Raw genomic sequence first — 22,898 nt, forward strand, 5'->3', positions numbered from 1 at the left:
AGTACTGTGAAGCTGGATATGATAAATGATTTCAAGGGGCCTAGGGACTACATGATATCGCAACCTAATTGACTGGAAAGTCTGTTGATTTATGTTTTTGTCTATATTGTTTCAAAAATTCTTAAAATCACTTGTGCCTGACCTGAAAAACCCCTAGGGGCCCATACTGCCTCCGTTATGCCACCGTTCTATCTCTATATTCATTGCAATATTTTGCATGGCAAACATTGTCAATCTAGAACAACCAGAGAATTGCAAATTTTTGTAAATGGTTTGGTTTTCATTATCAGAGCAAGGGCGTTGGGCCTTTGCTGCAAAATGGGGACTCGTGATGACTTAGCTCTAGGGCCTAGGGCCCGTACCCCCTAGCAGTGGTGCTAGAAAACTGTGTCACAACGATACCAATACAAGAAAAGCTCTGGAAGGATGCGGCATTGCATTATTCGTGGACTGCAAATGTATAACCTCGCCTTCACGGCAGCATTGATCTTGTAGCAGCAGATGCAATATATATATATAATCATATATCATGACAACTGCTTTTCACGTTTCATGCTGTGCAAAGAATTCCAAATACCAGAGGTCCTTAAAAGACAGAATTGATCTATCTGTGAAATTGTTGAAAAATTAGTATTCTCATTTATAATTAAAAATTTTCAAAAATTTTGGCGGGTTAGCAACAAGACTTGATGTTTTGCCACTGTTCAACCTATACTCAGGGCCCATGCCACGAACTTCAAGTGGAGGGGCCAAGTACTATACATTGAACTTGAATTTAGGGCTTCAAAACAGGACCTCTATGGAAATATTTTTGCTTACCAAAAAAGTAGGGGGTCATGGCCCCTCCGGTCCCGGTGGTGCGGGCCCTGATACTCAATTTTATTTCTCTATTGTCGACTCGAATATCTGTTAAGCTTCCAAATTCAGAATTTACGCCTTGAATTGTTGCAAGCTATTCATACTTTGAAGAATCCCTCGGCAGATGATATTGTGCATATGGAACAAGGATGAAAAATGTTTTGAGCCAATCAGACTGTTTGTTTACAATTTGAACCAGCCAATGGTATAGCGTCAAAGACAATAGAAATCTGAAGAGAAAATAGCATCGAATCAGCCGCAACAGTAACGCTCTGATTGGCTAAAAACATTTTTTATCCTTGTTTGCATATGGTAAAAAAGCTCATGTTTTTAAAAGTTTCAGAAAAAGTTTTCCCCAAGTTGGATTATAGGCGATTTTGGATATGCTATAAAGGAAATAATTCTACGTAAAATGATGTACGTTTTGCTTCTCTACCAATTTGTTCCTGATTCATCATTTCAAGTAATGAATTCTGTTAATATACTAAAATGCGTGCGGTATAATATGATGAATTTAAATAACGATCAATGTAGGTAAATTGTACCAGGAAACATTTTTTAAAATAATTAACGACGCTTCGAGCATAGCCCGTTATCAAGTGAGATAGAAAAGCGATGTAAGAACATTCAAAATGTCTTTAAAAACCTGCATTGATAGGCTGCTTTGCCCCTAAAAGATTTTCTAAATTTGTGCGATTATTTCTATTTTTTCTTTCGAAAAACTGGCATATCTTTTGTCAGCAATAATGTAAGACATAAACATCAATACATTAAAACTTCCTCGATAGCGCCATCCCTGGCAAAAACAAATTCTCTAAACATTTTTAATTCTGCCATTTAATTTTTAATTTTTAAAGGTTTAGGGGTAACGAAAATTGGAATGTAGCGGTTGAAGCAAAATGGTCGAACGTTGACTTCCATAAAAATACCAGTATTGCTTTTTGGTGAAAATTACTAAATTTCAACTAATGCTAATACAAATGGCAATTTGTGTCTGGACTTTAATCGAATCAAGGTAATTTATCCAACCCCTATCATTAATATTTTTTTCACGATTATCGTCGATGGTGTTTTGCATTTAGACACCCGTTCCTCTTGTTAGATGCCAAATTCAGAAATGCATAACACTGAAACTATCTATGCGTTTTTGCATGGGCCTAAAGCAAACTACAAAATATGATAAAAATAAATAAGTGCTACTTGCATGGGAAGGTTTGACCTAGATCAGGTTGTTACAATCATTTCTCGCTAGTTAACATTATTTTGCGATGAAATTCGATGGTGTTTTGATTTTAGATGCCCCATGCAGAAACGCATAAGACTGAAATTCTCTATGCGTTTCTGAATGGGCCTAAAGCAAACTACAAAATATGATAAAAATAAAGAAGTGCTACTTGCATGGGAAGGTTTGACCTAGATCAGGTTGTTACAATCATTTCTCGCTAGTTAACATTATTTTGCGATGAAATTCGATGATGTTTTGATTTTAGATGACCCATGCAGAAACGCATAAGACTGAAATTCTCTATGGTTTTCTGCATGGGCTTAAAGCAAACTACAAAATATGATAAAAATAAAGAAGTGCTACTTGCATGGGAAGGTTTGACCTAGATCAGGTTGTTACAATCATTTCTCGCTAGTTAACATTATTTTGCGATGAAATTCGATGATGTTTTGATTTTAGATGCCCCATGCAGAAACGCATAACACTGAAATTCTCTATGCGTTTCTGCATGGGCCTAAGGCAAACTTCAAAAAATGATAAAAATTCAAAAGTGCTACTTGCATGGAAAAGTTTGACTTAGATCAGCTTGTTACAACAACCTTGTAGTTGACTGTGCTTTCCCAGATGATCTAAAACTTGCTGACATTTCTTCGCTTTACAAGACAGATGATAACACGAGAAAGCAAAATTATAGGCCTATAAGCCTACTTCCAGCTATTTCAAAGGTATTTGAACGCATTATGTATAATCAGCTTTTTGATTACAATGCAATCTTCCTCTCTCCACTTTTGGGTGGTTTTCCAAAAGGGTATAACACGCAGCACGTTTTGTTAAATTTTTTACAAACATGTAAAGCAAGTCTTGACAATAAGGAACTAGCTGGAGCAATCCTGATGGACCTTTCAAAAGCATTCGATTGCATGAATCACGATCTTTTGATCGCAAAACTAGCTGCTTATGGTCTCAGCTGGGATGCTCTCAAGCTAATCAAAAGCTATTTATCAAAGAGGAAACAAAGAGTCAAAATAAACAGCTCATATAGTAGTTAGAGAGATGTTACGATAAGGGTTCCGCGAGGATCAGTTCTAGGGCCTCTTTTATTCAATATCTTCATAAATGACATTTTCTTCTTTGTAAATAATAAAAACATTTGTAACTATACTGACGACACCACTGTCTATGCATGCAATTCAGATCTCAATACTATAATTGGTAGATTTGAAATAGACAGTGCTGTACTTGAAAAATGGTTTTCAGAGAATTACATTAAACTTAACGAAGGAAAATGTCACCTTATGATATTTGGTAACAAATGTAAAGACTCAGTAGTCACTATTGGTAACTCCATAATTAAAGAAAGTGATTATGAAAAGCTTTTGGGAGTTACTTTTGATAAAAAAATTAAGTTTCACAAAACATGTCGAAAATTTATGCAAAAAGGCAAATCAAAAATTGCACGCACTTGCTCGCCTCTCTAATTATATTGACCATGTCCAATTAAAATTGCTGATGTATGCTTTTATTAACTCGCAGTTCAATTACTGTCCCCTTGTATGGATGTTCCATGACAGGACGATCAATTCTAAGGTAAACAAAATTCGTGAAAGAGCATTGCGAATTGTATGCAAAGATAGTGGAAATAATTTTGTAAATAATTTAAATAGTTCTGTAACCACGCACAAGCGCAATCTGCAGTTGCTTATGATAGAGATTTTCTAAACAAAGAACGATCTCAACCCAACTTTTATGAAAGACATCTTTGCAGAAAGAGACGGCTACTATAGTCTGCGAAAGTAAGGACGACAATATATGGTACAGAAAATATTCAGTATAGAGGCTGCCTTTTATGGTCTTCACTTCAAAGTTTTTTGAAAGACTGTAGCACAATTCAAGAATTTGAAAGAAAAATAAAACAGTGGAATTGCGATTCATGCACCTGCAGATTGTGTAAAGTTTTTATCAAAGATTTAGGGTTTTTAGATTAATTAATTTTGTCATTTCTGGGTAGTGTTTTTGTTTGTAAATTATAATGTATTTCCTTTTAGTTCTAGTTGGCCTTAATTAGCTGACACGATAGAATGTTAAGACCTATTTATCATCTAATACGAGCAAAGTTTGAATTTTATGGATAAGAGCAAAATAATCGTGGAGTTCCATGGTACAAGCAAGCATTACCTCTTGCAAGCATCGAAAATGATCGTGCTAAGATTATGTGAGACATACAGATGCACTTAGACAAAAGATCAAGCAACAATGCCATTAGGCCTGATATGCTGATAATTGACAAAGTAGGAAAAAAGGTCAGTTTGATAGAGGGGACTATATGTGCACCTGGATGTATTGCCAAGAGAGAGAAAGAAAAACAAGACAAGTATTCTGAAATGAGAAAGTCACTGGAACGGTTAAATCGTGGATACGAAATAGATCAAATCAATGTTGTATTTGACTTTCTAGGCTGTTACAGCAAGCAATTGGAGTGTCATATCAAGAGACTATGTGAAGGAGAGAAGGAGGCAAAATTAGTAATCGAACAATGTCAAAAATGGGTACTCAGCCAAAACTGCGAGATTGTTAAAACTTTTTATGAAAGAAAATAGAACAACAAAAATAGTCTGCCTAGGCATTAGCCAGCAGTATAGTGGACACAACAAAAAGCAACAGAAACAATTTTGACAATAATAAATGTTGCATGGGCGCGTTGTGTATCCTACAGGTAGGCCCTGCATGTCCGCCATTACAGTGTAACACTTGAAACGCAAAGGTATCTCAGCCCATGCAAAAACGCATGCCCATGCAGAAACGCAAATGACACCGGCGCCGTGAACTCAGGCAAAAAACTATAAAAGCTCTATCTACTAATTGAGATATGGTTTATTTTGATTTCTAGGCAAAACGAGATAGAATTAGTTGATGAAAGAGGAAATCTAGAATCTGTAAAGGCATTTCAAACAGAATTACAAGCTAGAAATTGTAAGACTGCAATGGGAAAATAAACTACACAGTTGATAGGGCTTTCACTTTTGCAGTTTTGTAGTTTTATTTGATGCAATGTATCATAGGTATTGTTATTGTTTTCAGGTATCTATTCCCATAGAAAGTCTGTCATAGCTCAAAAACAGTGATGGTGTCAGCAGCTAGAATAACGATTACGACAAGGAAGAAGACAGAAACGAAGGCGAAAACAAAGAAAAGGACGAGGTAGAAACGGACAACAAAGAAGAAGACGAAGACAAGGATTAGTAGTGAAACGAAGAGGAAGATGAGGACGAGGCAAATACAAAGACGAGGACGAGGACGAGTATGAAGACGAGATCGAGGACGGTGACGAAAACAATGCCGAGGACGAAGAGTAAGACGAAAATGGGGGTGAAATTTCAGCAGTATGAAAGTGTACCAAGTAGATTAATTTGGACAGTTTGCACTGAGTGCTTTGTTCTTGCAGTTTTGTGAAATTCTTGCGTTTGTTAGGCAATAGATGCTTCAAAAATACTGATCAAATGTAATTTATCAGGGTTAATTTAAAAATTAAAGAAACCTTTGGTGTTTGATGTAGATTATTTTTCACACTTAGAACCAAACGACGTGGGGTTTATACGGGAAATGCATAGCGTTCGACCTGAAATAAATACACACCAGTGGAGCCTGCCAGTCTTGCAAGAGCAAATTTATGAAAGAACTGGGGTTATTATTTAATACAAAGAAGGGTGCGTATAAAGCAGATGCATGAACTCTGTTCGGCTTGGAAACATTAACAGGTTCTTGGTGAATGGAAAAATGATATATACTGTTACCAATAGTCTATTATATTGAGAATACCAAGAGCTATATGACGACTCAGGGACAATAATAAGACTTGTCGCTTGATCGAATTCTATTTTCTGTAGGACTTTTGGAGTAGCAGCAAAATATGGAAAGGCATAAAAAATTAAACGATTACCGATTGAAGGTAAACGAATCAACAGCCGAAGCTTCTGGATCTGGCCAAAAGGAAACAAATGGCTTCAACTGACAGTTAATTTTAGATGCAAAATGTTCAAAGTCGATAAAAAAATTCAGCGTTCTAGCAATAAACTTGAAAATTGAAGGATTCAGTTGCCATTCAGTTGGAAGTTCATGATGTCTAGATTCAAATCAACTTCATCATTCTGAACTCTAGGAATAAAAGATACTTGAAGCCAAATATTTGTCTTTATTGCCCATGACCAAACATCTCTAACAATATCATGTTGAAGGACAATATCATTACATGTTGTAGAACAGCAGGACCCCATATTTCTTATACAATAGACAGTATTCATATTGTCAGTAAGAATCCCAAAATGACTATTACATTGCCCCACCAACGACTTGGAACCAAGTAAAATTGTTTTTAACTCGAGAACATTGATAAGATGTTTTTGTTTCTCTTGTAGCTTTACCTTTAAATATAGCCTGGTCTTTGTTTCCGTTGAAACTGGAACAATTTGTGGCCGTTCTCTAAAAAAGAATTCTGGGCTTGGTTTGATTCGTTCTTTGTGAAGAGTTTTGGTGCTGATAATAATTTCTTCCACGGGAGGAGTCAAAACTAGATCTTGCAGTTACTGCAAGTCATTTGGCCTCCTTTTTTTCCTTTAACCGTTTTTCTAATTCATCACCAAACAGGTGTACTGAAACCTCATGCGACGGGTCACATAAACCTCTAACATCCTTGTTTAAAATATACTTGATGTTAGCTTTACGCATGTTAGAAATATTAGCATTGGCATTATTGTCAATTATTGTCAACTGCCTTATCACATTTCTCTGCAGCAATTAAATCATCTGCAATAGATGTCATAATATGACTTGATTTTTTAATGGCATGCCGTATGTTGTATGATATTTTGTTTAGGCATTTGAGGTACCATAACAGAATGTCAGGGTACTCATGCTTGCTAAAAACTTTAGCAAAAATTTTGGAACTTGGATTGTGCCATTAATTTTCACTTTTCTTTGCTAATTTCGCAATTTTAAGGGCTTAACACTCTTTATCCGTAAAGACCACAGGTAATCGGGCTCAAAATCTAGCACCTCATTTTACATATCAATTGAGCATAAACTTTTCCTCAGAAGCACGTATATTCGGCTTGCTAGCTAATAACGACTTACAGACGAGTCATTGCAATAAACCATTCCCGGGTAACGTCCGCCATTAAGTCTGGGTAGCAAACTGACCTTTGGACTCTATGGCCGTCAACCGTAGCAATGATGATTTCCGATACATCAATGCCATTCATAACGTCATGTCATTCACTTGTCGATACTTAGTCCATTATCTTTTACATAATTATCCTCTGAATTTCGCCCATTATTTTCCATTGTCTAGCCCCATTGGCTATTTCTTAATGAACTACTTGGTCTGAAGTCATCCTTCAAAGTGAACAGAAGAAAGCACGAATTTTGTTTCATTCTCGCTCATCAGAGTACGCAATTATTCAGTTTACTATAAAGTCAGCAGTTAAATGGCAAGCAATTCAGAAACTTGTCAGAATTTTTCGGATATGGTAGTTAAAAGTTTTGAAGGATTATTCAACAGTAAGAAGAGCGGTATCTGTAAGCAACTAAAGTACGGTGGAACTTGTTGGCAGAGCGTCTTCAGCTGCTTATTTGGGTTTGCCTATCGTGATGGCTAGCCCCATAAAATAACTCTGTTTCAGGGCTGTAAATCCTAAGAGGGACGGGGGGACTGGACCCCCCAAAAAATCGGAAGCAAAACGATTATTTTTGGGAAATTATCATCATTTTTCTTGAAAGAAAGAAATCCCTGGTAGCTGGGCTAGAACCAATCTACGTGTTATTGCAACAAACCTCAGCCACTAAGTCATGGTGTCAAGTGCAAGTTGACTTTAGCTGATGGCCGTTATTTTTGAAAGTAGAGTTACCCTTTTTACCTTTTTATTTTTGAAAACTATTAAAACTATTATTTTTGAAAACTTTATTTTACGTACTAGCAGGGGATTTAGCCCCTCCACTTTTTTGCAATAATAGGTTATAAAACTTTTTGGAAAGTTTTCTCTTAACTATGCTCTACCACAACATTGGATAGTTTACCCCTAAGTAGTAGCAGTTCTTTTTTACTGGGAACCTTTTTTGTCCATTTTCTAGGTGTTTTCTTGATGTTTAATTTATCCCAAGCTAATTTTGTCTATTTTTTAGCTATTGAAATCTTCTCTGAACCAGACAGTTTATAAAACTTCAGTAGAAATAAGCAATTATTTTCTAAAAGAGGCGTTTTCCGGCTTTCTAGAGGGTGTGGCTTAAAAATCTTTTCGGTAACGCTCTTTTCAGCTCTCCCACATTTAAACTGGTGCGCGGTCCCTGAAGCTGCCCCACCTATCGTTGTTTGAAAAGCCCTTTTCCTTGGTGAAAATCTTCGAACAACACTCTGGTCTTGTTGATTATCTTGTGTAGTCAATTTTCTAATTTCTCAAAATCTGTTGAAAAACCTTGGGGGGGGGGGGGGGGGGGGATTGAGTTTGGCTGATCAGATCGATTTCAATTTTTGCACTGGTAAAACAAGCCACCGTTACAAAAAAATGCTGCTTGAAAATGTTGCTTTTTTAAATATTTCAAAATAGGTAAAAAATACTAAGAAAAGGACTTTCCATGGTCTGAAGGGCGTGGCCGAGAACATTTGTTTTTGTCCATCCCAGTTTTTTCGAGCTGGCGACGAGCCACTGACAGCATCGATCGTGTCTTCCCATGCTACTGTAAATTAGAGCTAAACTAGGAATATACAAGAGCTTGTATCTGTATGATAAAACTTAAAACGATGCAATATATTATAACTAACGGACAAAGTTTTTCTCTATAAAACAACAGCAGCGAGCTCTTCGAACATTTCACAACAACTAATCATTAATAAAAAGCTATCGTGGCTAGACAATGGAGAATAATAGGCGAAATTCAATGAATAATTATGTACAAGATAATAGACAGTGTAATTAAGTATCGATAAGTGAATGGCATGACGCTAGAATAGCGTGATTGTGAAATTATGGCATTGATGTATTGAAAATCACCATCGCTACGGTTGACGGCCATAGAGTCCAAAGGTCAGTTTGCTACCCAGACTTAATGGCGGACGTTACCCGGGAATGGTTTCAGCATCCATATTATGAACGAAAGATGTCGCTTCCGTGTAACATTTTTCACAAGACACGGTATAGCGCTCAAGATAATTATTGATTATAAGAGTTTGACAAACAGGGTCATCGTCAAAACTCGCGCCATAGAGAGTCACTCTGTACTATATCCGTTGTATCAGACAGCACAAGTGGAGCAGTGCTCGCACTCAATAATTCAGATTGGGTACACGAAAACGACGACTCTGCGCAATCTTTATTCTTGTTATTATCGATGCATTCCTTGAACATCGCTGTAAGGGAAGTCAATTTCTTTTTAAAATCGGCAAAAATTCTTGGCTCATAGGAAGGAACAACAGTGGTTCCCGAAAAACCATTTGCAATATTTGTATCTTCCCGTGATGGCCCGTGCACATGCAAAGGCCGAAGGTAATTGAGGTCAGAAGAGAGAACAGGGCGGAGTTTTGGAAAATTATCCTGGCTATCCATTATTAAAATAGAAAAGCAGGGAAATTTATAAACTTTTTCAATGTTAACAAAAATACGTATAAAATAAAAGAAAGAAATACGGACTTAAATTTCGAGATTTCGACTCCACTTACTGTCACAATCAGATCCAGCACCCAAAGCTTGAAGGTCGAGCGCCACGAGAGGGGCGTTGTACAATTTGATTTCACTAGCGGTTCTTATTTTTAGCTGATTTGTATCATTCTCATTTGGGTATCAATTATCATGCTTTCATTTGGTATTTAAGTTCTTATATGCTGTTTTGATGCCATTGGGAATGATTGAGAAAAGGAGTTCTGTAGATTGGGCTTCTGCACGAAAGTACTGGTCCCTTGACTCAGATGAGTGTATTTAATTGCTTTGGGTTGGGCTTGTCGTGCTTGTTTGGTATGCTATTTCCACGCAGTTATATTCTCCCGTCACTCCCTCCCCTTTTGATATCAAGCAAAGTGTATTTCTTCAACTCCTTGTTAGTTCTATTGTTCTCTTAGGAGTTACGGCCTATTTACATCACTCGGTTCTTAATTCACTCCCTGGTGGGGAAAAGTGAACTTTTCTTGTCAATTCCTTGCCTAAAACTTTCAGCTGCTTGTACTTGAATCAGTCAAGCTATATTTTAGGTTGGTTTACGGTTAGGTTTTTGTAAAGGTTAGATGGAGCAACTTATGCCGATACACCAACGGCCCAAGGTAGCTTCCTTTAATGAGGGAATGTAGCCTCAACACCTGATTTGATATCCGCACAGATTTGATATCCGCTCTGCATACACTCAAGGCTGGTTTGCATATAACCGTAACTGCCGTTAGACTGCCGCCGGCACCTAGCTTCCATCCACAGCTGCCATGTTTACGGTACCGCCGGCAGTGAAAAGTTTAATGGAAACACTTTCCAGCTGCCATGTCGGCGGCACCGTGAGGGGCCGTAAGAGCTAGTTTCCATATAACCGTAACTGCCGTAAAGCTTGCGATCCCATGCACCTTGATCTAAGATGGCTGCTGTCAATAGAAGATTTCTTTTGCACTGCCAGCTGGTTTTACTCATGTACTACTATACGAGACTAAGACGAAAAAGATAAAATGCTCATAGTCTTCTTTTATTTCAGGCAAGTCGCTCCTTCCTGCGCCGGAGCGAGTGCATTTAATTCGTTTAACGTATTTTGAAAAGTTCGTTCTGATGCTTTTGTACCGTGTATGGGCCTCTTCAACACCGATTCCCAATGTTTTACTTATTTCTATCCAGGCATTCCTCTTTTGTTTGGGAATTTTGTAGCCTTTGCTGGACTTGTCATATATGACCCTGTAATTTCTGATGCAATTCATCAGTTTCTCATTTCCAACATTTTCCTCTACGGGTTCGCTGCAAGTCGCCATGTTTAATTTGATGTGTTTGTGAGTAAACAATGGCGCCAACAAGTAGCAATTTTGATTGGGAGAGACAATATCACATGACGTTAGAAAATCATTAAATGATCGCCGGTACCGCTAGCAAGTGTTTCCACTAGCAACTTTTCACAGCCGGCGGTACCGTAAACATGGCAGCTGTGGATGGAAGCTAGGTGCCGGCGGCAGTCTAACGGCAGTTACGGTTATATGGAAACCAGCCTTCTCATTATTTTTATAAGAAATAAAGGTCAATGTTGAGTACTCCAGTTTTTTACGTTCTGGAAATTTGAATACTCATTGTTTCTTGAGAGTTTCTTAATTATGATGTCATGAATAATGTTATGAAATGTTCGCGACCTCTTTTATCACGTCAAGAGATTCGCTTCCATTCCGATGTTGCATTTAGATGTGGGAAGTATAGTGTCTTAAAGGCATTGAGTCATGATAAATAGACTGGGTATACCCTAAGTGCCAAAATCCGCTGAGTCATGATTTCCATGACTGCGATGCTATTGGTTGACCTTGAACTGGTCACATCAACTCACCTCGTACTGATTAACATAACAGTTTCCATCAATAGCAAGTTGTCAACAACGGATGCCAATATCACATGAAACAGCAGCGATCACGCCGAAACCAAATGACCCCCTATAGAGAAAGCCTATTTACCATGACTCAATGCCTTTAAGTTCTAGGCAAACAGGGCAATCATGTTCTCGGATTTTTATGGGGTGCCAAATGGGCCAAAATTTTAAGACGGGATAGAATCTTATGAAGACTTCAAAATATCATCAAGAGTTGGATATATCTCTCTTTACAACAAAAATTTTTCACAAGATAGCATATTTTCATTTCTTCATGACATTCCTAGTATCTTTACCAGAATATTTGCACAACTTCTTGATGAGATTTTCAAACTGAATTTTGTCCCAATCGGCATGGTCCGCAAATTGTGAGCCCGCATTATGCAAACGAGGCCTTTACTCAAACGACACCCAAAGATGGCGTTAGTGTTGCCAGAGATCGTGGGTGCGATGCAATCTGGTGCGTTTTTGTTTGAAGACCTGAAAAGGTTTCGTTTCTGTAACGACGATTTAACGTATGATTTACTGCAAGCTAAAGTCGAAGAGTTCATCGTGATCTTCTGTAGCATTTTTATAGGCATGAACCATGTGGAAACGGTGAAGAACTTTGTGCCAGACCAGTCTGCAGAGTGTAGCATATGCACACACGAGATTTTTTCAGAGGCTTATCTAATGCACACAAAAACACAGAGCTGCACACACATCTTACTGGCTACTGGAAAATTTTTAAGGATCACCCTTTATGAAATGTTGCTTTCCTATCTTGATCTAAACTACATTTTCTTTGGAATTTTGAAATGCTGATGAATTGGGATTTTATTATTCATAAAACGACTCGAACTTGTGTTTGTCAGTATTAGAACCATCTGCTTGTCACAAGTTGAAAAAGTTGATGTCTGTAACTAAATTAGAGAACATATACTACTTTTGCTATGTGCATTTTAGCTTGCAGTAAATCATACGTTAAATCGTCGTTACAGACAGGGGCGGATCCAGAGCAAATTTGAAGGAGGGGCAGTTGGTAGTGGAGGCGCTGAAAAATATTCAAAAATTGGTTACGAGAGTACGCTGTATACAACAATTCCAGATACCTTTTCAGAAAAAACAGCATGACTTTGAGGCAATCCTTGAAGCAAATTAACCTACCGGTCCAAGAACCTTTTTCATCTGATTCTCATTCTTCTAAAGGGGCGCACAATTTCCAAAAAAAGGGGCGCCAGACTTGCTTCAACTTGTTGAGGGAGGGGCAACTGCCCCTAGATGCCTCCCCTTAAATCCGCCACTGGTTACAGAAACGAAACCTTTTCAGGTCTTCAAACAAAAACGCACCAGATTGCATCGCACCCACGACCTCTGGCAACACCAACGCCATATTTGGGTTTCGTTTAGGTAAAGGCCTCGTTTGCATGTTGCGGGCTCACAATATGCGAACCATGCCGATTGGGACAAAATTCAGTTTGAAAATCTCATCAAGCGATCAGCAAAAATCTCATTAAGAAGTTGTGCAAATATTCTGGTAAAGATACTAGGAATGTCATGAAGAAATGAATATATGCTATCTTGGGAAGAATTTTTGTTGTAAAGAGAGATATATTCTAATCTTGATTATATATCCAACTCTTGATGACATTTTAGGGTCTTCACAAGATTCTGTCCCGTCTTGAAATTTTGGCCCATTTGGCGCCCCATAGATTTTGCAAAAATTTCGTTGTTCCCAGTTTTATCATGATTTTATAGTTTTTTAATTTTTTTCCTTCGAGTACTGAAGTTTCTTAATTTTTTCTGTCTGTCCAGTACTCGTTTCTTACAGCCAGTTTCTTATGAAAAAAATGAATTTAATCAAATAGACGTTGATTCTTTTACGAATCAAGGAGTCCTTCGGGTTGCTTCAAAACTTTCAATCGTTAGAATCCTACAATCAGACATTACAACACTCGCTTTTCTACTTGGAAGATCTGCTTTGACAACTAATGTCTAAAACAAAAGTCCCGAATCCATCCGAATCCATAGAAAAATCTCTGCAAAATTTATAACAAAGATTAGTTTCAATGGTCGACGGACCTTTTGAAAGCCAATTCAGAACCCCCCCCCCCTGGCTGTACAAAATGCGAAGAGGATCTTAAAAAATTATATTTTGATCGATTGCTTTTTTTATGAGGCGATTGTGTTTCCTGTGGAATTCAGAGATATTAAAATCGTCTGAGCAAGCCTGCAGAGATGCTATTACATCTGCGTGAGATGCGTTTTGCAGAATTAGCACCTCTATAAATAAATCCTGAAACAAGGAAAGTAACCTCATGCGTTGGCCTCAAAGTTGTCCTCTTGAACTACTGGTGATACAGGTCTTTAGAACTTTAGACACATGGATGTCTTTTTTTGACAGTTCTTTCAGCGAATGATTTGAATTATACTACCGTGGCTAAAAATCAAATGCATTCGCAAAGGTATGAAATAGCTGTACATATGGGGTATAAAGCCGGACAACAAGGAGAATGCCTTCCACCTGATTCAGCAGTTAAAGCCTGGAACTGTTTTTATCTCGGAAAATTCCAGCTTATCTGTCTTCCCATTTCATCTAAAAACTGAAAACACTGACATACGGGTATGGATCCAGCGCCAAAACACAAGATTGGGTAGTTGCCTTTCTAATTCGATGCCTTGCACGACCTTCCTACATTTCTCATTAAGTTAGTTGATTCATTTCCAGTTATATGTTGTACAGTTTTGATTAGAAAACAGAACTGAGTTCAAGTGCAGAAATATAAATCCTTAATTGCCTGCAAAGAAATCTAAAACGTTTCTTCCCTACGCTGCAAGGTTCCTCGCAAAGATTGCATCTATCATCATAGTATCTTTGCTTTGTTTTGCAACCGTGGGAGCCAGATTTTTAAACTCCAAGAACTAATTTTTTTGGTTCTAGACACTTAGTTTACTTTTCTCTCTTTCAAGGGGCAGGCGTGATATCTTGAGAAATCTTGATTGAGTATTATTTCGAGCAGGCCCGGTTTCAGGAAATTTTTTTGGAGGGGTGGAAGTTTTTATCTACCGAGTACATTTTGGCAGCATTATACTACGCTAATGCAATCAGAGCATTTTAGTATTGTTAATATGAAAATTTCAGCTATTACAAAGCAACTTCATCTGTAAAACTATTAGAAGCTTTTGTGGTCACGTAGTTTATTCAACCTTTAGAAAGTCCCCCCACTTTTTTGAAAAGTAAAACAATTCTCGATCGTATAAAAGTATAAAAGAAGAACAAACTGAATTTCACTTATTTATTTAGGTTCATTTCTATTATTTGTCTATTATTTGCATCAATTCAGTAGATAACTTTCTGTATCATTGCAATGTCTGCATTTTGGATGTGTAAATATAGCCTACAGAAAATACTCGAGAGAAAGAACATGCACGTTCTTGTTCAGGAAGTAAAATTCGCTCAATCAATGCAACAGCTTCTTGTTATCTTGGTCACCCTTTCTCTCTTCCCAATGTCTGTCATTAGAGTTTCAGTGACTCCGCCCCTCCCAAATTTTTCCTAAAAATCAATAATCAACGTTATTCTGAGAATCGTCGAATTGTCTGTTCTGAGCAGTATAGTAATTTGTTAAATTTTAGCCTGGAGATGCATTTTTAGCCATTCTAGAAGGCTGAATTTCAAAAATTTTCTTGCGCGTCGGATCCAGCAGGTGGGTCCTCATATGTCACTAAACTCGATTCTCAGCAGCCCCCCCCCTAGTTTCAATTTCGTGGCGCCGTCTCTGTGTTCTTACATTTACCTTATTTGTTCAAAACCTTATTAGGAGCAGTAAAGATTTTTTTTAAATTTTCAAGAAAATTGGAACACAGACCCACTTAGGGCCTCCTATCTTCACAGGGTTTTCCTGGCAACACAGGGTTTTCTTAGCCTGCGTCACAGACCATCACCACCAAGGAGGTGATGGTCTGTGACGCAGGCTAGGTTTTCTTCGCAATGGGAAAAAAAGATACAAGATGATTCGCACTGCATCTAGAAACCTGACAATGCTAATCCCTCATTGTTCTATCTTCAAAGGCGGCAAGGGTTTGTCAGGAAGTAGTTTAATTGGTAGAGTGCGAACAGCAAAATCTGAAATCTGACAAATTGTAACGTTTCGACTAATTGGTCAAAGGCTCTGTCGTAGAGCTCCAGAGCATCAAATTCTCATGAAAATCTATGATAACCAGCGGGTGACTCGACGGACATGCCAGAATTATGTAATCACCAATAAAAAAGCCCAGGGTGCTATTTGAAATCATGTCACAATTTAAAAAAGGTACAATTTCTTAATGGCAACCTGATAACGTGTTAGATAACAATACAACATCTCAGAAAACTGCCTAATGCGAACAGAATTCTGACAAACTTTGTCAATCTTGAAAAAGCTTTCTTAATTGGCGTGAGAATATCGGGTTTGACAAACATTATCATATTTGCAGTGCGAATAGGGCCTATGACCCTGCCATGCAGCAGCTATGGAAAGAAAGAGAAAGACAATCCTTTGGACTTCAAAAGATGAAAGGCGCTTTTCCTGGTTGGTCATCTCACACTATCAAGTGTAAGCAGCCGTGTCTGAGGGTCTAGAAAACTGACCCTTATCCCTGATATTTGATTCCAATTTGATTCCCCTTTTCATTGAAACCAAAGAAAATTGATACCCTTTTTCCTGAAATCAAGTAGTTGAAATAAGGCCAAATTAAGATTCCCATATCATACACCTTTTAATCAACAAGAAATCGAGTGAAAAATCGAGTCGTTTGGCCACCTTGTCGAGCAAGTCGAATGGCATCGAGTGATGTCGAGTGAAGTTTGATCTCTATTAAAAAAGTCGAGTGAGAAAGATGTTGTCGAATGAAAATCGAATCGTTTGGCCACCTTGTCGAGTGAGTCGAGTGAGCGCGTGCGCAGTTATCATTTTTTTTTCTTTATTTAAAGTTGGTACAATCTCTAGCTATGCATACAAGCTAATTTAAACCAACTAATTTAAATTACCAATGCTAAATATAATATAAATCAAATATAACCGATGATGCTAACATATTCCTTGCAAAGATTACAAGTACAATCAAACGATGTAAATTCTGAGATTTTTTTCTTGAATATTGATAAAGTAGGGGAGTACTTTATCTCATTTGGAATTGAGTTCCATATTTGGCTACATCTGTATGAGACGGTATTAGATCCATATATTTTGTAATGTGGCTCCGCTGTTTTGAATTGGGAGTTTCTTAAGTAATATGGGCATTCATTTATGGAAAATATTTCATCCATAAAAAGTGGATTCAATCCCTTAAATGCTTTGTAAATTTCTAACGCAAGATATTGTAAATTTTTCTTATGAGAAGTTATTGTTTTATTCTTTATTAAAAGTTGTTCAAAAGTTGATTCATAATCATCATGAGCTATTCTCATTGCTCTTTCATGAATCCGGTTTATTCGATTATTACTTTTCCTACTGCAAAACATCCAAATAAGAGGACAATAATTAAAATATGATAATATGAACGTTTTCATTAAAAGAATTCGCTTAGATTTGTCCATATACGAAACAATCCTGGCTAGAGCGTTTACCTTTTTCCCAGCTTCTTTACAAAAAACTTTAATATGTTCTTCTAATCTAAGTTGATGGTCTAGTGTTACTCCCAAAAGTTTAACATTCCTACTTTCTATTATAGTAGAACCATTTATTTGAAGTTTAGATTCCTGTGAATTGGATCGATTGGCTTTGAATGTTATAAGCTTGCTTTTATCGCCATTGAGCACCAAAAAAATTTCATAATACAATTTATTAAGAATAGCGGCTTCCGATTCTAAGTCGTCAGTTAGTTCATTCATATCAGTACTTGACAGCCAAATTGTATTATCATCTCCATAGTTGCATAAGTTGCATAATATTGAAAAGCAAAGGGCCTAAGATTGAGGAACTTGAGGAACTCCTTGCTTTGTTTCCATCCAATCACTAAAATCTGAGTTTATTTTTACTCGTTGTACTCTTTTATCTAGATAATTATACATAAATTCCATTGCGTTGTCGCTGAAGCCATAAGATTTCAATTTGGCTAGTAGAAGTATATGGGGTAAACAATCAAATGCTTTTGATAAATCCATGAGCACTGCACCAGCCACTTCTTTTTTATCCAGGCACTTTTTCAGAACTTCAATAAGTCGTAATAAAGCATGTTGTGTGCTATAACCTTTTCTGAATCCACAAAGCAAAGGGAACAGTTTAACAATGATGTAATTGTAGATTTGATTGAATATTATTCTCTCAAATACCTTTGAAGCTGAGGGGAGCACACTTATTGGTCTATAATTCTCTTTACTAGTTGAATCTCCTTTTTTTAAAATAGGGCACACATTAGCCATTTTCATAAGAAAGGGAAACGTTTTATCAGAAATAGATCGATTGAATATTTCAGCTAGTGGTCTAGAGACAACGTCTATTGCCATTCTAAGAACTTTTGGGGGGATGTTATCGGCTCCTGTTGATTTGTCTTCCTTTAGGTTGTAAATTATCTCTCTTACCTCCTTGGAAGTTACATTTTCAAAGTTAAACTTAGGAAATTGATCAAACGTTTCCTTGATTTTTAAAATACTTCGGTGGTTTTCAAAGGATTTCAATTGATCTAATAGTGACGAGGCTGTCCTTTCGTCAGACGTCTGTTGCACATTATCAGATAAAGGTCGGGCTATATTGAGGCTTTCAGTAATATTTACGAAGTGATTGTTCAACGTCTGTGCAACTATTTTGCTGTCAGACAGAATTTCGTCGTTCTCTATCAGTATGATTTTATTTGCTTTTGCATTTTTATCATTTAATAAGGCTGGATAGTTTTCCAGAATTTTTTATTATCGTTGACGAATTTAACATCTAAATTTTCGAAATATCTTCTTTTAGTGCGTCTAATTCATTTAACACATCTATTTCTGACTTGTTTGCACCTCTCCCTATTAGAAACTGTTTTATTTTTGTTGAGCTCTCTTTTTGCCTTAACTCTCAGCATTATCAATTTTCTTATATCTTTATTCATGAAAGGCGCATTGTTTGCTCTTACTAATTTTTTCTTCGGAGGGGCATGTTTATCGAGAATTGAAATCAGAGTTTGATTGAAAACATCGTACGATACATTTTCTTTAGGTATTTCAGCTAAATTGAATTGAAGATCCTCGTTAAATTGATCGGTAGAAAATGTTTTATAGCATCTGTATGAAATAGAAGTGGGTTCGGATTTTACGAATTCAGTTTTTGGTACAGTATAGGTTAGCTTATGGTGGTCAGACAAACCTGTCTCATATGTACCTGTATTTATATAGCTGTATTTCTTGTTTGTTAAGATCAAGTCATAGCATTTAGGCGGGTTACTTTTGTAGCATGTTGGCTCTTTCATCAGATTATATAGATCATAGTTTGCCATGAAATTTTCTATGTTAGAAGAACCAGGTTCCATATTAGAGTCCCCAAGTATTAGAATTCTTTCATAGCTCCGTGAATAGAAATCCAATAACTTACCTAATTCATCAAGAAAATAGATTCATTTCAATTATCCATTTTTGTTTTTTAAAATTAACTTCAATGGAAATAGTTTCTATATCATTTGCTGGGCTGAGGTTTGTTAATTCTTTAGCTGGAATATTTTCATTCACATAAAGTAGTAATCCTCCAGCTCCAATTTTTCTGTCACGTCTAAAGGGCTTCCTAAACCTCTCGACAGAAAACTGAGATGTTGGGAAGGATTCGTCTATTTTTGTTTCTGAGATAAGAAAAATATCTAATTTTCCTTTTATGATTTCCATAATACCAGAAAGTTTATTAGGAACAGAATTTATGTTAAGGTGTCCTATAATTATTTTTTTAGGATTTTTTATTCTTATTGAACTGAAATTAGTTACTTCATTTAAAGCGCTATCTATTACTGCGATAGAGCTCTGTTTATTTTGAATTTCCTCGTTTAAATCATCATATTCTCCGTGGGTTATAAATGAATGATTAGCTTTTTGACTATAAGGGCATGAAGGCTCAATCATGGTTAAACTGTGCATTATCTTACCCATTTGTCATGTTTGTTGCAGATGATTAATAATGTTTCTCGCAAGAAGTATGTTCCCTTGTCTATTTAGATGGAGTCTGCTACCGCTCAAGCTATCAATAGTGATGTTATTGTTGTTTGTAAAATCCAGTTTATGTTCTCGGCATAGCTTGTAGAAATATCATACATTATCATTATTATCTCTTATGCTGGGCAGGGAAGCATATTACCCTGGGGCCTTGAGGTCCAGGGCAGTGGCTGAGCCATGGGGGGAATGGGGGGACAGTAGTAATTTGCAAATTCTGAATCTGAAAATAGTAATTTGCTTAAACGAAATAAGTATTTAATTGCGATTCCTGCATGACAAGAATCAACAGGGTCTTATGTCACTCTAGTTCGTCAAGAGATTGTATAAGGATATTTGCACGTAAGATGAACACGGCAGCCGATTTGCGTTTCTTTGCCCTCATTTTGTTGGCGTGAGTGAAAAGTCGAGTAAAAAATCGAGCGAAAAATCGAATCGTATGGCCACCCATGCTCGACTTCGCTCGATTTTGAGATTAAATGTCGAGAGAAAGATCGAGCAAAAAATCGAATCGTATGGCCAAGGCTTTACACTTGACAATGAGAATGGGCCTGCCCGGGCGCTATTATGGATGAAGGAGTGATGGGAAGTCAAGCGACCCGACTGTTTTGCAAACATTGTTAAGCAGGTCATCCATGTCAGTGAGTCAATGAATGTTTTCAATGATAGCAAATTTGACACTTGCTGCCAGGTCATTGTCAATAAGACATGTCGGTCATAGAAGAAGGTCATAGAAATACAGAAACGAGCCCTACGCTTTCTGTTGTAATTAGCGTACGTCACGTGCAGGGGCGGATTTAAGCAACAATGATTGGGGGGGGGGGTGGTGTTGGACACTAATTTCGATGCCACACCCTTCATGTCACTGGTTAATGATGGAAGCGCCCATTTTTAGAATTTGGTTTCTAGCTGTGGCGTAGCCAGGTTTGGAAGATTGGTAGGCCAAAAAGAAAAATATTTTTGCTGATCACAACCCTAAGAAGTTTGGAAAACACCCATTTTGTAAATGTGTTTGAAAAAGCCATGGCATTTTTACGTGGCAATTTCCCTTTATTCAACGTCATAGGTGGCTGACCATATTCTACAACTGTCTATTTCCTTCACAATTCCACTAACGTTTATATCCTGACTTGTGTAAGCAAGGAATCTCTATGTGTAAAAAGTGATTTTCCAAAGTTGTTATCAAATATCTAAAAAAATTAACATTATTCAAAAGTTTTAAACTAAGTCCGTTTTCCTTGGAGCAAAGTCCACGACAAGCATTTCAGAATCCAATTTTTTTAAGGGTTGGACTGCTTTAGCATTTTAGTTTCTATTTTGTCAGGAATTTCTCAAGAACGTTAAAGACTTTTCTATGCAACAGGGCCGCCGGACGCATGTTTGAACAGGGGGGGGGGGGGGCAAAACGAATAAAAAGGGCGCGAATATATTTTTCTGAAATATTAGTAAGTGCCAAAAATGGTACAGACTTCATGGTAATTTAGAAATCTATAAAAATAATGACACATGCTGGACATAGTGAGAACTATCTTCGCTGAAAGCAGACATGGCTATTTACTCCATTTAGGGATTAATAATCTATGATTAATACCTCTAATACAATAAGCTGTACTTGTTTTCCTTATAATTTGCCTTGTAGGTGAATTTGGCCCCGGGTAAAAAGCAGGCACACATCTTTCTTTCATACTTGTGGCCGGCGCATTGTACTCAACAAATACCAACGAATCCAATCCAAATTATGAACTGAATGGAATTTTCGAATTCTTAGTCATACTTCAAAGCCAATTCCAGTCCATGTTCCGTTCAAAGCAAAGTTTCAGTCACTATGATTATCAAAAGCCCATTCCAATAATCAATGGCGGCGCCAGCCACTAAGCTCTGGGGGGGGGGGGGGGGACAAACCAAAAATTTTTAAGCCACGCCCTTTTAACCACCAGAAAACGCCCTTTTACCAACAGGGAACGCCAATTTTAGCCAAAGAGAACACTCAAGACTAACTTTTGTTTGAAAATTGGCAGTTTGAAAATCATAGGATTACATCACAAAAAGTACGGTGTCAAAATATTACCCCTCCCCCAACATTTTCTCATCGAATTTGGACGAAATACAAAATCGGTTCGGCGTCCCCCCCGTGGCGCCGCTACTGCCAATAATGATTTTAATTTTCTTACTTTCATATACAATTTAGTCCCCCTTGGTATTCGCGCCTTCCCATCGCCACTTAAACACATAAATTTGTTCGCCTCCATGGAATATTTTTCAAAAGCTACAAATTTTTATGCTTAAGTAATCTAACTAATCACATTTTTCACTGCCATAGAAAATTCAATTTGCAATATTGATTAGGTTCATATCATCAGTCTTATGAACGAAACAAGTTTTTAACTCTCCTTAGACTTGATCCCGGCGGGCTCAGTCAGTTGGTCGAACGTATTACATGTGGGTTCCGAAAAACTCTTAGAAAGGGTGGTATGAAAACTAGAATTCTGGGACATAGAATCTTGAAAATAGGATTGCTTTTTTAATCAGTCAGAGGAAACACAAAAGGGCAGGAATTATATTGAAGTACAGCAAATTTAGCATCTAGTCTTGTATGTTGTTTTAATCCTAGATAAGAAAGTTTTTGTTTAAAGACTCTTTACAGCTTGCATGCACTCATTGCAGGAACACATCTTTTTCATGTCTTTATGAAAACATTTAACACAATGTTGTGAAGTAAGCAATATTTTGCAGTAAGCAATATTTAACACAATGTGCAGTCTGATTTTGTTAATATATATTAAGAACCATAAGGGATTGTTATTAAAATCAAATTTAGTGAACTCTGCTTTTTAACTTGCCTAGACATAAGTTTAAGAAAAGGAATGGTTCTAACATGAATTGGTATAAAAAAAATTCCTGCTCAAGCTTGAATATTCACAGTGAAAAGGGTTTCACAATTTTGGCAAAGTCGCAGAATAGGATACATTTTACTTAACCCAGAAACAGAGATAGGGGTCCAGTTTCTACTTTCTGGAACACACACGATATACATTGCACCAACTGACTGTGCCCGCCGGGGACTTAAACCGACCAAATTTTATGAAAACCGACCAAATTATGTGTCGACCT

At 37.1% G+C, this 22,898-nt stretch overlaps 1 protein-coding gene across 1 annotated transcript; it reads right to left on the reverse strand.

The window, feature by feature from the left end:
- Positions 1 to 16,654: 16,654 nt before the first annotated feature.
- On the reverse strand, positions 16,655 to 21,636 carry LOC148960336 (uncharacterized). Its single transcript, XM_089115739.1, has one exon. It carries the CDS (start codon positions 17,508 to 17,510, stop codon positions 16,689 to 16,691), a length of 822 nt encoding a protein of 273 aa, XP_088971865.1. The 5' UTR covers positions 17,511 to 21,636; the 3' UTR covers positions 16,655 to 16,688.
- Between the last annotated feature and the right edge of the window lie 1,262 nt (positions 21,637 to 22,898).

Source organism: Rhopilema esculentum, chromosome 4 (assembly GCF_057945365.1).
Source record: "Rhopilema esculentum isolate cy_ngs chromosome 4, ASM5794536v1, whole genome shotgun sequence".
Classification (NCBI taxonomy): Eukaryota; Metazoa; Cnidaria; class Scyphozoa; order Rhizostomeae; family Rhizostomatidae; genus Rhopilema; species Rhopilema esculentum.

Coding starts and splice junctions, on each gene's coding strand:
- LOC148960336 (XM_089115739.1), bottom strand. CDS start 17,510: ATGAATGAACTAACTGACGACTTAGAATCGGAAGCCGCTATTCTTAAT.